General features: G+C 44.8%; 1 protein-coding gene across 4 annotated transcripts in view; it reads left to right on the top strand.

Moving 5' to 3' along the window:
• Positions 1-13,067, top strand: part of LOC139280197 (sperm-specific sodium:proton exchanger-like) — a 654,445-nt gene that overhangs the window by 268,995 nt on the left and 372,383 nt on the right. For all 4 annotated transcript variants that reach the window (XM_070899784.1, XM_070899786.1, XM_070899785.1 and 1 more), the window contains one exon: positions 10,906-11,085. In XM_070899784.1, coding sequence (XP_070755885.1) covers positions 10,906-11,085 — 180 coding nt within the window. The remainder of the gene's footprint in view (positions 1-10,905; positions 11,086-13,067) is intronic.

Raw genomic sequence — 13,067 nt, 5'->3', positions numbered from 1 at the left:
ATTTGGACTTTCAGAAGGCTTTCGACAAGGTCCCACACAGGAGATTAATGTGCAAAGTTAAAGCACATGGGATTGGGGGTAGTGTGCTGACGTGGATTGAGAACTGGTTGTCAGACAGGAAGCAAAGAGTAGGAGTAAATGGGTACTTTTCAGAATGGCAGGCAGTGACTAGTGGGGTACCGCAAGGTTCTGTGCTGGGGCCCCAGTTGTTTACATTGTACATTAATGATTTAGACGAGGGGATTAAATGTAGTATCTCCAAATTTGCGGATGACACTAAGTTGGGTGGCAGTGTGAGCTGCGAGGAGGATGCTATGAGGCTGCAGAGTGACTTGGATAGGTTAGGTGAGTGGGCAAATGCGTGGCGGATGAAGTATAATGTGGATAAATGTGAGGTTATCCACTTTGGTGGTAAAAACAGAGAGACAGACTATTATCTGAATGGTGACAGATTAGGAAAAGGGAAGGTGCAACGAGACCTGGGTGTCATGGTACATCAGTCATTGAAGGTTGGCATGCAGGTACAGCAGGTGGTTAAGAAAGCAAATGGCATGTTGGCCTTCATAGCGAGGGGATTTGAGTACAGGGGCAGGGAGGTGTTGCTACAGTTGTACAGGGCCTTGGCGAGGTCACACCTGGAGTATTGTGTACAGTTTTGGTCTCCTAACTTGAGGAAGGACATTCTTGCTATTGAGGGAGTGCAGCGAAGATTCACCAGACTGATTCCCGGGATGGTGGGACTGACCTATCAAGAAAGACTGGATCAACTGGGCTTGTATTCACTGGAGTTCAGAAGAGTGAGAGGGGACCTCATAGAAACTTTTAAAATTCTGACGGGTTTGGACAGGTTGGATGCAGGAAGAATGTTCCCAATGTTGGGGAAGTCCAGAACCAGGGGTCACAGTCTAAGGATAAGGGGTAAGCCATTTAGGACCGAGATGAGGAGAAACTTCTTCACCCAGAGAGTGGTGAACCTGTTCTCTACCACAGAAAGTAGTTGAGGCTAATTCACTAAATATATTCAGAAGGGAGTTAGATGAAGTCTTTACTACTCGGGGGATCAAGGCGTCTGGCGTGAAAGCAGGAAGGGGTACTGAAGTTTCATGTTCAGCCATGAACTCATTGCATGGCGGTGCAGGCTAGAAGGGCTGAATGGCCTGCTCCTGCACCTATTTTCTATGTTTCTATTACGCTCGGTCCCTTCATCCAAGTCATTAATATAGATTTTAAATACTTGCGGCCCCAGCACTGATCCCTGTGGCACCCCACTAGTTACTGTTTGCCAACCGGAAAATAATCCGTTTATCCTGCCTCTCTGTTTTCTGTTAGTTAGCCAATCTTCTATCCATGCTAATATTTTACCCCCAACCCTGTGAACTTTTATCTTGTGCAGTAACCTTTTATGTGGCAGCTTATCTAATGCTTTCTGAAAATCCAAATACACCACATCCACTGGTTCCCCCTTATCCACCCTGCTCGTTACATCCTCAAATTTGTCAAACATGATTTCCCTTTCATAAGGCCCTGTTGACTCTGATTGAATTATGCTTTTCCAAATGTCCTGCTACTGCTTCCTTAATAATGGGCTCCAGCATTTTCCCAATGACAGATGCTCGGCTAACTGGTCTATAGTTTCCTGCTTTCAGTCTGCCTCCTTTTTTAAATAGGGGCGTTGCATTTGCAGTTTTCCAATCCGCTGGGACCTCCCCAGAATCCAGGGAATTTTGGTAGATTACAACCACGCATCCACTATCTGATGGAGCCATGTGTGCGTGAGGGAGCTGTGTCCGTACTGTTGTTTTGTTCATGACATCACCTATGATGAAGTCTGTGATTCCCAAGCTTGAGGTTGTGTGTATCTAACCTCCAAGCATGTTGAAGCTTTAAGGTTAGAATCCAAGACCTCTGTAGCAACAATGTGAATGTTTGAGAGCTGTTCCCACTGTGACTATGGGCAGTGCAACTGAGAACTGTGCTGCTAATGCCAAAGCAATTGCTACAGACTCCATCACGATAACTATTCATCTGCGACTTAATAGATTCAGGTAGTGGACACTTCCACAGACCTTCCATTGTATTTTGCATGGACATAAGTGACACAATCATGGTCAGACAGAAATCTCTGTAAGCAGGCCTGATGAGGCAACGGCGACTGATGATGCTTAGATAAGTGAGGCATTGCTACACTTGCCTAACCAAACACACCTGTTGCCATGGCAATGGACCCTTTGTGTGTTTTATTTTCTTGTCCACAGCTATCTTTCATTATAAGACGAATGCAAGATCAAAGATAAAAGGGAAACCAGTAAACACATGGGAGGAGAGGGACAATATTTACTTTGGCAAATTTTCCTTGAACTCATTCTTACAGATATGCACATCATAAACCTCCACCCCTCTCTAATCTTGCAGCGCAGGCCTTCCTCTCACTTCACACTGCTGAGCTGGCCTGCCGCTCATCTGGCAGCCCTTCTTGTGGAATCCAACCACCACAACGTGGCGCGTGGTCCCACCACTCGGCTCCATCTTGCTCACCCAGGGCTCGAGCTGCTGCCGACAGTGACACCAACTTTCCACACGTGTGCTTCACAGACAGTATCTCACTTGCCTCTTCTGACGAGCTGCCTCTGGTGAGATCTGAATCCCTAGCTGCAGCAGCAGAGTCAGCAATTTGGCTGAACCTATGGTCAGCAAGTATTTGACTGTGAACAGCCAACAGCACTTGTTCCACCACTTGTTCTATCCATGCAGAAGAGTCACCCTCTGCTTTCTCTGAAGTATGTGTAGCAATGATTGTAACTTAAGTAGTGTACGATATGGGATTGCTTTATGACATTGGTTGTATGATTCCTCCATTTCTGTGAAAAAATGATACATTGTGAAAATGCATAATGTTAACCATATTGAAGCACTGTGTTCATAGAAACATAGAAAATAGGTGCAGGAGTAGGCCATTCGGCCCCTCGAGCCTGCACCGCCATTCAATAAGAGCATGGTTAATCATTCCCTCAGTACCCCTTTCCTGCTTTCTCTTCATTGCATGATGCTGTTCACAATGTTACTTAGGTTCAAGGTGTGCTTTTTAATAATTAATTCACAGGATGAAGGCTACGCTGGTAGGTCAGCATTTATTGCTCGTCCCTAATTACCAATGAGAAGGTGGTGGTGAGCCGCCTTCTTGAACCACTGCAGTCTGTGTGGTGAAGGTACCCCCACAGTTCTGTTAGGTAGGGAGTTCCAGAATTTTGACCCAGCGACAATGAACAAATGACAAAGTCAGGATGGTGTTTGACTTGGAGGGGAACTTGGAGGTATTCACATAGGTCTGCTGCCCTTGTTCTTCTAGGTGGTAGAGGTTGCGGGTTTGGAAGGTGTTGTGGAAGAAGCCTCGCCAAGTTCCTGCAGTGCATCTTGTAGATGGTACACACTAGCCATGTTGCAACGGTGGTGGAGAAAGTGAATGTTTAAGATGGTGGATAGGGTGTGGATCAAGCAGGCTGGTGTTGAGCTCTTTACGTGTTGTTGGAGTTGCATTCATCCAGGCAAGTGAAGAGTATTCCATCACACTCCTGACATGCCTTGTAGATGGTGGAAAGGCTTTGGGGAGTCAGGCGGTGAGACACTCGCCACAGAATACACAGCTGCTGACCTGCTGTTGTAGCCAGAGTATTTATGTGGCTGGTCCAGTTAAGTTGCTGGTCAATGGTGACCCCCAGGATGTTGATGGTGGGAATTCAACTATGGTAATGCCATTGAATGTCAAGGGAACATAAGAACATACGAAATAGGAGCAGGAGTCGGCCATGTGGCCCCTCGAGCCTGCTCTGCCATTCAATAAGAGCATGGCTGATCGGATCTTGGCCTCAGCTCCACTTTCCTGCCCGCTCCCCATAACCCTGGACTCCCTTATTGTTCAAAAATCTATCTATTTCTACCTTAAATGCATTCAATGACCCAGACTCCACGGCTCACTCGGGCAAAGAATTCCAAAGATGAGAGAAGAAATTCCCCCTCATTTCCGTTTTAAATGGGCGATGCCTTATTCTGAAAGTATGCCCCCTAGTTCTAGATTCCCCAGGAGGGGAAACATCCTCTCTGCATCTACCCTGTCCAGCCCCCTCAGAATCATATACGTTTCTATAAGATCACCTCTCAGTCTTCTCAACTCCAATGAGTGCAGGCCCAACCTGCTCTACCTTTCTTCATATGACAACCCCTTCATCACAGGAATCAACCTCGTTAAACTGCCTCCAATGCAAGTATATCCCTCCTTAAATAAGGAGACCAAAACTGTACGCAGTACCCGAGGTCTCGCCAACGCCCTGTACAGTTGTAGCAGGATTTCCCTACTTTTATACTCTATCCGCTTGCAATAAAGGCCAACATTCCATTTGCTTTCCTAATTATTTGCTGTACCTGCATACTAACTTTTTGTGTTTCATGTAGAAGGACCCCCAGATCCCTCTGTAGTACAGCATTTTGTAATCTCTCCTCATTTAAATAATTTGTTTTTTTAATTTTCCTACCAAAGTGGATAACCTCCCATTTTTCCACATCATACTCCATCTGCCAAATTTTTGCCCACTCGCTTATCCTGTCTATATCCCTTTGCAGATTCTTTGCATCCTCCTTCCCATCTTTCTTTGTATGATCAGCAAATTTGGCTACATTACACTCGGTATCTTCATCCAAGTCATGGTTGATGGAAGATGATAAGTGTGATGCATTTGTTTCATGGGTTCCTTGCTTAAGAATTCATAGCAACACATTGCTATTAAGAACTAGTTGGTTTGTTAGCAAAGGTTTAACAATCACACTACACATTACCAGTTCATCCACCAGGCTCACAACCACATGCCTCATTGTGGATCCCCTAAACCCAACTGGCTGGGGTTTTATTGAGTGTTATGAACATCATGTGACAGTTTAAGCCACTCCCAACTCAACAGCTCTACAACTATATTTTGTAAAACAATAAATCAAGTGCCCCCCCCCCCCCTACTAGAGGGGCACTAGATCCGACAAATTAACAAATTAAACTTTGGAACAAAAAACAATCATATTCAAATTTGGTTGCCGGGGGTGATGATACACTCCAGTCCCTCCGGTGCCCACCTCTCATGGAAGGCCGCGAGCGTACCGGTGGACACCGCATGCTCCATCTCCAGGGACACCCTGGCGCAAATGCAACCACGAACGAGAGACAGGCAGTCGGGCTGAAAGACCCCCTCGACCACCCGCTGCCGGGACCAGCTGATGGCCACCTTGGCTAGGCCCAGGAGCAGTCCCACGAGCAGGCCCTCTGACCTGCCCCCTCCCCTCCACACAGGGTGCCCAAAGATCAGGAGCATGGGACTGAAGTGCAACCAGAATTTGAGGAGAAACCCCTTCAAATATTGGAAGAGGGGCTGCAACCTCGCAAATTCAGTATATATGTGGGACACGGACTCTTCCAGACTTAACAGCTCTACAACTATTTTTGTAGAAACAATAATCAAGTTCCCCCTGGTTAAAGGCGGGGGGGGGGGGGGGTCACACTCCAGAAACTTTCAATCAAGTGCCTCCTTGTTTTTTTTGAGGGCACCAAAAACACAAATTATACAAGTGCCCCCTGATTAAAGGGTGGGGGCGGAGGCACTAAACTCGACACAATAAACAAATTAACTTTTGGTATAAACTTAATTCAAATCAAAATTTGGTTGCCGGGGGTGATGATGCACTCCAGTCTCTCTGGTGCCTTAACAGCTCTACAATTATTTTGATGTATCTGTAAAACAATAAAACATTAATCCAAGTGCCCCCGGCTAAAAGGATGGTGGGGGGGGGGCACTAAAACTGACAGACTTAAACAAATTAAAATCTGGTTGCCGGGGGTGATGATGCACTCCAGTCCCTTCAATGCCTTAACAGCTCTACAAACTTGTGAGCATACTCATCATCATCATAGGCAGTCCCCCAGAATCGAGGAAGACTTGCTTCCATTCCTGAAGTGAATTCTTTGGTGGCTGAACAGTCCAATACGAGAGCCACAGTCTCTGTCACAGGTGGGACAGACATTCACCGAGGGAAGGGGTGGGTGGGACTGGTTTGCCGCGCGCTCCTTCCGCTGCCTGTACTTGATTTCTGCATGCTCTCGGCGTTGAGATTCGAAGAGCTCAATGCCCTCCCGGATGCACTTTCTCCACCTAGGGCGGTCTTCGGCCAGCGATTCCCAGCTGTCAGTGGTAATGTCGCACTTTACCATGGAGGCTTTGAAGGTGTCCTTGTAACGTTTCGGCTGCCCACCTTTGGCTCATTTGCTGTGAAGGAGCTCCACATAGAGCATTTGCTTAGGGAGTCTCATGTCTGGCATGCGAACCATGTGGCCTGCCCAGCGAAGCTGATCGAGCGTGGTCTGTGATTCAATGCTAGGGATGTTAGCCTGGACGAGGACACTAATGTTGGTGCATCTGTCCTCACAGGGGACTTGCAGGATCATTGTTGGTGATATAGCTTCAGCAACTTGAGGTGTCCTTCTGTACATCATCCATGCCTCTGATCTATACAGGAGGGCGGGTATTACTACAACCCTGTAGACCATGAGCTTGGTGGCAGATTTGAGCGCCTGTTCTTCGAACACTCTCTTCCTCAGGCGTGAGCATACTCACAGGTGCATACAATACAGTTATACTCTCTCTTGTTGGAGATGTTTATTGCCTGGCATTTGTGTAGCATGAATGTTGAATGAATCAACAGAAGCCTGGATGTTGTCCAGGTCTTGCTGTACGTGGACACGGACTGCTTCATTATCTGGTGAATTGTGAGTGGAACTGAACACTGCAATCATCAACAAACATCCCTGCTTCCGACCTTACGATGGAGGAAAGGTCATTAATGAAACAGCATAAGATGGTTGGGCCGAGGACACTGCCCTGAGGAACTCCTGCAGCGATGTTCTGGTGCTGTGACAACAACCACAACCATCTACCTTTGTGCTAGGTATGACTCCAGCCAGTGAAAAGTTTCCCCCCTTGATCCCCATTGACTTCAGTTTTACTAGGGCTCCTTGATGCTGCACTCGGTGCTACTTGATGTCACGGGCAGTCGCTTTCACCTCACCTCTGGAATTCCACTCTTTTGTCCATGTTTGGACCATGGCTGTAAGGAGATCTGGAGCCGCGTGATAGTTGCTAAGCAGGGCATTGTTGAATGGCATGAAGCAATGAGAATCAGGAGCTCTTTGCTTTTGTGTTTCCACAATATCGCAATGCTCTCCCAATTATTATTTTTTAAATTCATTTTGTGGGCGTCGCTGGCAAAGCCAGCATTTATTGCTCATGGTTAGTTGCCCTTGAGAAACTAATGATCGACCTTTTTGAAGAAGGAAGGGATGTTAAACCGAGGTCCTGTCTTCCATCTGTGGACGTAAAAGATCATCCATAAGGTACTGCACAAGAGGCTTCTCTACAAGATCGAAGCTATTGGTATTAGTGGCAACATGAGCTGGATTGAGAACTAGCTGGCAGGATGTAGGCAAAAAGTAGTTCCAGATGGATTTGGATCTGTTTGGTCACTAGTGGTGTTCTGGTGCATCGGTGTTGGGTCCAGTGCTCCTTATTATTTTTATTAATGATCTGGATGTAGGTAGGGGCACGATCTGCAAAATTGCAGCTGATACCAAGATCTGTACGAGCATTAGGATTGTAGATGATGCTCTTCTGCTTCCGGCAGATATGTTTGGAGACTTGACTGGCAAATGATGTATAACTGTGTTATGCATGTGGGCAGGGCAACTGCTCAATATTCATACACCTTTCAGGGAAAAGCATTAAAGAAGGTGGAGATAGAAAGAGATTTGGGCATTCTAGTGCATACATCTTTAAAGATAGATGAGCAATGCCCTGAAGCAATAACTAGAGCAATTAGGGTGTTGGGATTTATCTGTAGGACAGTTGAATATAAAACAAGGAATACCATTTTGTCCTTGTGCAAGTCCTTCATCAGGGTGCACTTGGAATACTGTGTCCAGTTTTGGTCTCCTCACATGGTGGGTGATATTGAGGCCTTGGAAAGGGTGCAGAGGAGGGCCACTAGACTAAATCCCAGTTTAAAGCATTTTGGTTATCAAGATAAGCTAAATACTTTAGAGAAGCGTAGACTTAGAGGTGATCTAATTGAGGTTTATAAGATAATGAAGGGTATAGATTGTGTTCTAGTTGACAGTTTGTTCAATTAAATAGGTTAGGCAGGACTAGAGTTTACAATTTTAAGTGATATAAGGCTAGATCAAGGTTAGATGTGGTTCTTTTCCCAGAGAATATTGGACCTCTGGAACAGGCTGCCGTCTCGTGCGGTGGATGTTGTTTTGCTGAATTCCTTCAAGCGAGAACTGGACCTGTTTCTGACTGGGGTGGAGATCACCTCTTTCAGAAGATAGCTACTGCAGAGAATTCAAGCCCAGAGTGGTGATCTGGACTAGTTTCGGTCATCGAGATAGGTTGGAGAGGAATTTCCCAGATTTTTATTCCAAAAATTGGCCTCGGTTTTTAACCTTTGTTTATCCCAGGAGATCACATGGTGGAGTACATATATTGTGATACACAAGGTATCTCAATTGTGTGGGGCAGGATAGATGGACCAGAGGGTCTTTACCTGCCCGTTATTGTTCGTATGTTCTTATGAATCTTGCTGTGTTACATTAGCTATCACATTTCGCTACATTACAATAGTGACTACACTTCAAAAGTCTTTAATTGGCTGTAAAGCACTCTTGACCGCTGCAGTCCGTGTGTTGAAGGTACTCCGACAGTGCTGTTAGCTAGGGAATTCCAGGATTTTGACCCAGTGACAATGAAAGAAAACGAGATATGTCCAAATCAGGATGGTGTGTGACGTGGACAGAAACAGGAATGTTCCACACCTGCTGCCCTTGACTTTCTAGGTTGTGAAGGTCACGGGTTTGGGAGGTGCTGCCAAAGAAGCCTTGGTAGCTTGCTGCAGTCCATTCTGTAGATACAGAATCCACAGTATTCCGATGGTGGAGAGAGTGGATGTTTAAACCAGTGGATTGGGTCCCGATCAAGTGGACTGCTTTGTTCTGGATAGTGTTGTGCTTCTTGAGTGTTGTTGGAGCTGCACCCATCCAGGCAAGTGGAGAGTATTCTATCACACTCCTCACTTCTACCCTGTAGGTGGAAGAGAGCTTTTGGGGAGTCAGGAGATGAGCCCCTTGCTGTAGAACACACAGCCTCTGACCTGCTCTAGTAATCACAGCATTTATGTGGCAGGTCCAGTTCAGTTTCTTGTCAATGGTGAACCACAGGATGTTGGTGATGGGGAAAATGGCGATGGTAATCCCATTGAATGTCAAAGGGAGGCTGTTATGCTCTGTCTTGTTGGAGATGGCCATTGCCTGATGCTTGTAATTCTGAAGTAGTCTTCTTAATTGGTGTCTGTAGGTTGTACTGTTTGGGACCACAGGAAAGCACTGACAATGTCATGTGTCCTGCAGCTGCATAGTTTAAGTTGTTACAGTGTACATAATATTGCAAGGAATTAAAACAGTATAATTGTGGATTCATGAACATGCTTACTTATGCTGGAAAATCTTGAGCAGTGTTCGGTTACTGTTCAATACCACACATCAATAAGTTCTAGTGTATTATATCTTATAAGAATTTCCTAGTGGTCTCACAAGCCATTCAGCTGCCAGAGTGCGGTCTGTTCTTTTCAGGTGCACAGCAAAAGAACTCCTATCCAAAAGATCCCTTGTGAGTCCAGCAATAACTTTATAAACAGAAGCAAAATACTGCGGATGCTGGAAATCTGAAATAAAAACAGAAAATGCTGGAAATACTCAGCAGGTCAGGCAGCATCTGTAGAGATTTAACGTTTCAGGTTAATAACCTTTCATCAGAACTGGAAGATGTTAGAGTTGAATAACTTTTAAGCAAATATTTTTTAAAGCTTGTACAGGCTTCACAGTAAAGTACTTCAGCCAGTATCAGCTGATGCACATACACTCCTTTTAACTTGTTGTGGATTACACTTGTTACAATGGGGACACTAATCGCAAGATTTGGGCACTCCTATGCCATTTCAGGTCGTTTCCATATATTGAGTTCTGAGCACCATTGGCACACAGACTGTCAGAAGGTCCCAAACTTGACCACAGACGGCAGCACAGCTGTTATGGGGTGGATCTGGGTGTAAACGTGATCTGCCCAATTTGCAGGCATCAGTGAGCACAAACGTCATTCTAGTGCAAAAGAAATGCTGAAAAAGTCGAGCAAATTTCAGGGCTCAGCAGAACCTGCTTTAGAAACAAAATCTGTGTAACTCCTTAATTGTAATATTTATGACAGATTCTAAACTAACGATTGAAACCATTGGCTGCTATGGTTTCCAAAACTACTGACTTTCTTTACCTCCAAATGACTCGCCAGGGGAATAGCAGTGAGATGAATAAGCCATTCAGGTTTACCTGTCAACTGCCATTTTCTGCTTGTGTCATGGCTGCTCAAACATTGTTAACATTGTATTGGCTAACTCTCTATCCAGAAAATATGCTAGTTTTCCTCTTCCACGCATGTGAAGGGGAGACAATCACTATATTTCTGGAAGGAGAGTCAGCCAGAGCTAGAATTGCTTTTTCAGAAGCCACTACATGAATGAAGTGAACAAGGGTTGAAAGAAATGGGTTGTCTATTCCGAACATAGATGGTTGGCAACCATACAGTTGAATATCTTATATAACTCATTGTATGTAGACTTTGTCCATTCAAAAATGGGGAGGACTGGACTTGTCTTTTCTTCTGTATTTTCAATGAAAGATGTTAATTTTAAAATCAGACCCAATATGTTTCTCATAGGCAGACATATTTTAGAGGATGACTGATTATTGATAAGTATTTGTTTGGATTTCAGGCCCTTGCTTTGCAAAAAGCCTATATCTTTGATCACTGGAACCAGTTTGACCTGTTCATCCTCACATTAGCAACAACTGACATCCTCATAGACCATCTCTTTGAACGCAGTGTACACAAGGTCCGTACTGTCCGAATCTTCAAATTGGTACGTCTCACTAGGGTACTGCGACTTTTAAAGGTAAGAGAAGTTTCATTGCAGGGGTAAATTATATGGTACTGCAAGTATGGAAATACAAGTTGTGTAGATCAAAAGGAAGATGATGTAGATTTTGCAGTTCACATTTGATATTGGAGGAGATTGATGTTTTGGGACAATCACAATACATAGGATTACTCAGGATATACAGCAAAGAAACAGACCATTCGGCCCAACCAGTCCATGCCAACATTTATGCTCCACTCGAGCCTCCTCCTGTCTTTCCTCATCTAAATCTATCAGCATAACTCTTTATTCCCTTCTCCCTCAGATGCATGTCCAGCCTCCCCTTAAATGCATCGATACTATTCGCTTCAACCACTCCCTGTGGCAGCGAGTTCCACATTCTCACCACTCTCTGGGTAAATAAGTTTCTTCTGAATTCCATATTGGATTTCTTGGTGACTACCTTATATTGATGGCCTCTAGTTATGCTCTTCCCCACAAGTGGAAACATTCTCTCTATCCACTCTATCAAAACCTTTCATAATTTAAAAGACTTCTATTAGGCCACCCCTCAGCCTTTAAGAGAAAAGAGACCCAGCCTGTTCATCGTTTCCTGATATGTATACCCTCGCATTTCTGGTATCATCCTTGTAAATCTTCTCTGCACCCTCTCCACTGCCTCTATATCCTTTTTATAATATGGCAACCATACGCAGTACTCAAAGTGTAGTCTAACCAAGGTTCGATACGGGTTTAGCATAACTTCCCTGCAATTCGATTCTATACCTCTAGAAATGAGTGGACAAATGCATGGCAGATGCAGTATAATGTGGATAAATGTGAGGTTATCCACTTTGGGGGCAAAAACACGAAGGCAGAATATTATCTGAATGGCGGAAGATTAGGAAAGGGGGAGGTGCAACAAGACCTGGGTGTTATGGTTCATCAGTTATTGAAAGTTGGCATGCAGGTACAGCAGGTGGTGAAGAAGGCAAATGGTATGTTGGCCTTCATAGCTAGGGGATTTGAGTATAGGAGCAGGGAGGTCTTACTGCAATTGTACAGGGCCTTGGTGAGACCTCACCTGGAATATTGTGTTTAGTTCTGAGTGCAGCGAAGGTTCACCAGAATGATTCCCGGGATATCGGGATGGACATATGAGGAGATACTGGATCAACTGGGCCTTTATACACTGGAGTTTAGAAGGATGAGAGGGGATCTCATAGAAACTTATAAGATTCTGACGGGACTGGACAGGTTAGATGCGGGAAGAATGTTCCCGATGATGGGGAAGTCCAGACCCAGGGAACACAGTCTTAGGATAAGGGGTAGGCCATTTAGGACTGAGATGAGGAGAAACTTCTTCACTCAGAGAGTTGTTAACATATGGAAATCCCTACCGCAGAGAGTTGTTGATGCCAGTTCATTGGATATATTCAAGAGGGAGTTAGATATGACCCTTACGGCTAAAGGGATCAAGGGGTATGGAGAGAAAGCGGGAAAGGGGTACTGAGGGAATGATCAGCCATGATCTTATTGAATGGTGGTGCAGGCTCAAAGGGCCGAATGGCTTACTCCTGCACCTATTTTCTATGTTTCTAAACCCTAGTTCTTGGCTTACCTCTTTTATGGCCTTGCTAACCTGTATTGCAACTTTTAGTGATTTGTGTATTTGTACTCCAAGATCCCTTTGTTCCTCTACCCCACCCAGACTCTCACCCTCCAAGTAATAAGTGACCTCCTTATTCTTCCTACCAAAATATAATACCTCACATTTATCTGTGTTGAACTTTATTTGCCAATTATATGCCCATCCTGCAAGTTTATTAATGTGCTCCTGTAATTTGTTGCAGTCCTCCTCAGTATTGACTATCCCCCCAATTTGGTGTCATCCGCAAATTTAGAAATTGTGTTTTTGATTCCAAAGTCTCAAGTCGTTAATACAAATTGTGAACAACAGTGGTCCCAGCACTGATCCTTGTGCAAAACCACTACCCACCATAGGATACAGTGCTTTT

This window comes from Pristiophorus japonicus, chromosome 14 (assembly GCF_044704955.1).
Source record: "Pristiophorus japonicus isolate sPriJap1 chromosome 14, sPriJap1.hap1, whole genome shotgun sequence".
NCBI classification, from domain to species: Eukaryota; Metazoa; Chordata; class Chondrichthyes; family Pristiophoridae; genus Pristiophorus; species Pristiophorus japonicus.
This window is presented reverse-complemented; position numbering and strand designations above follow the sequence as displayed.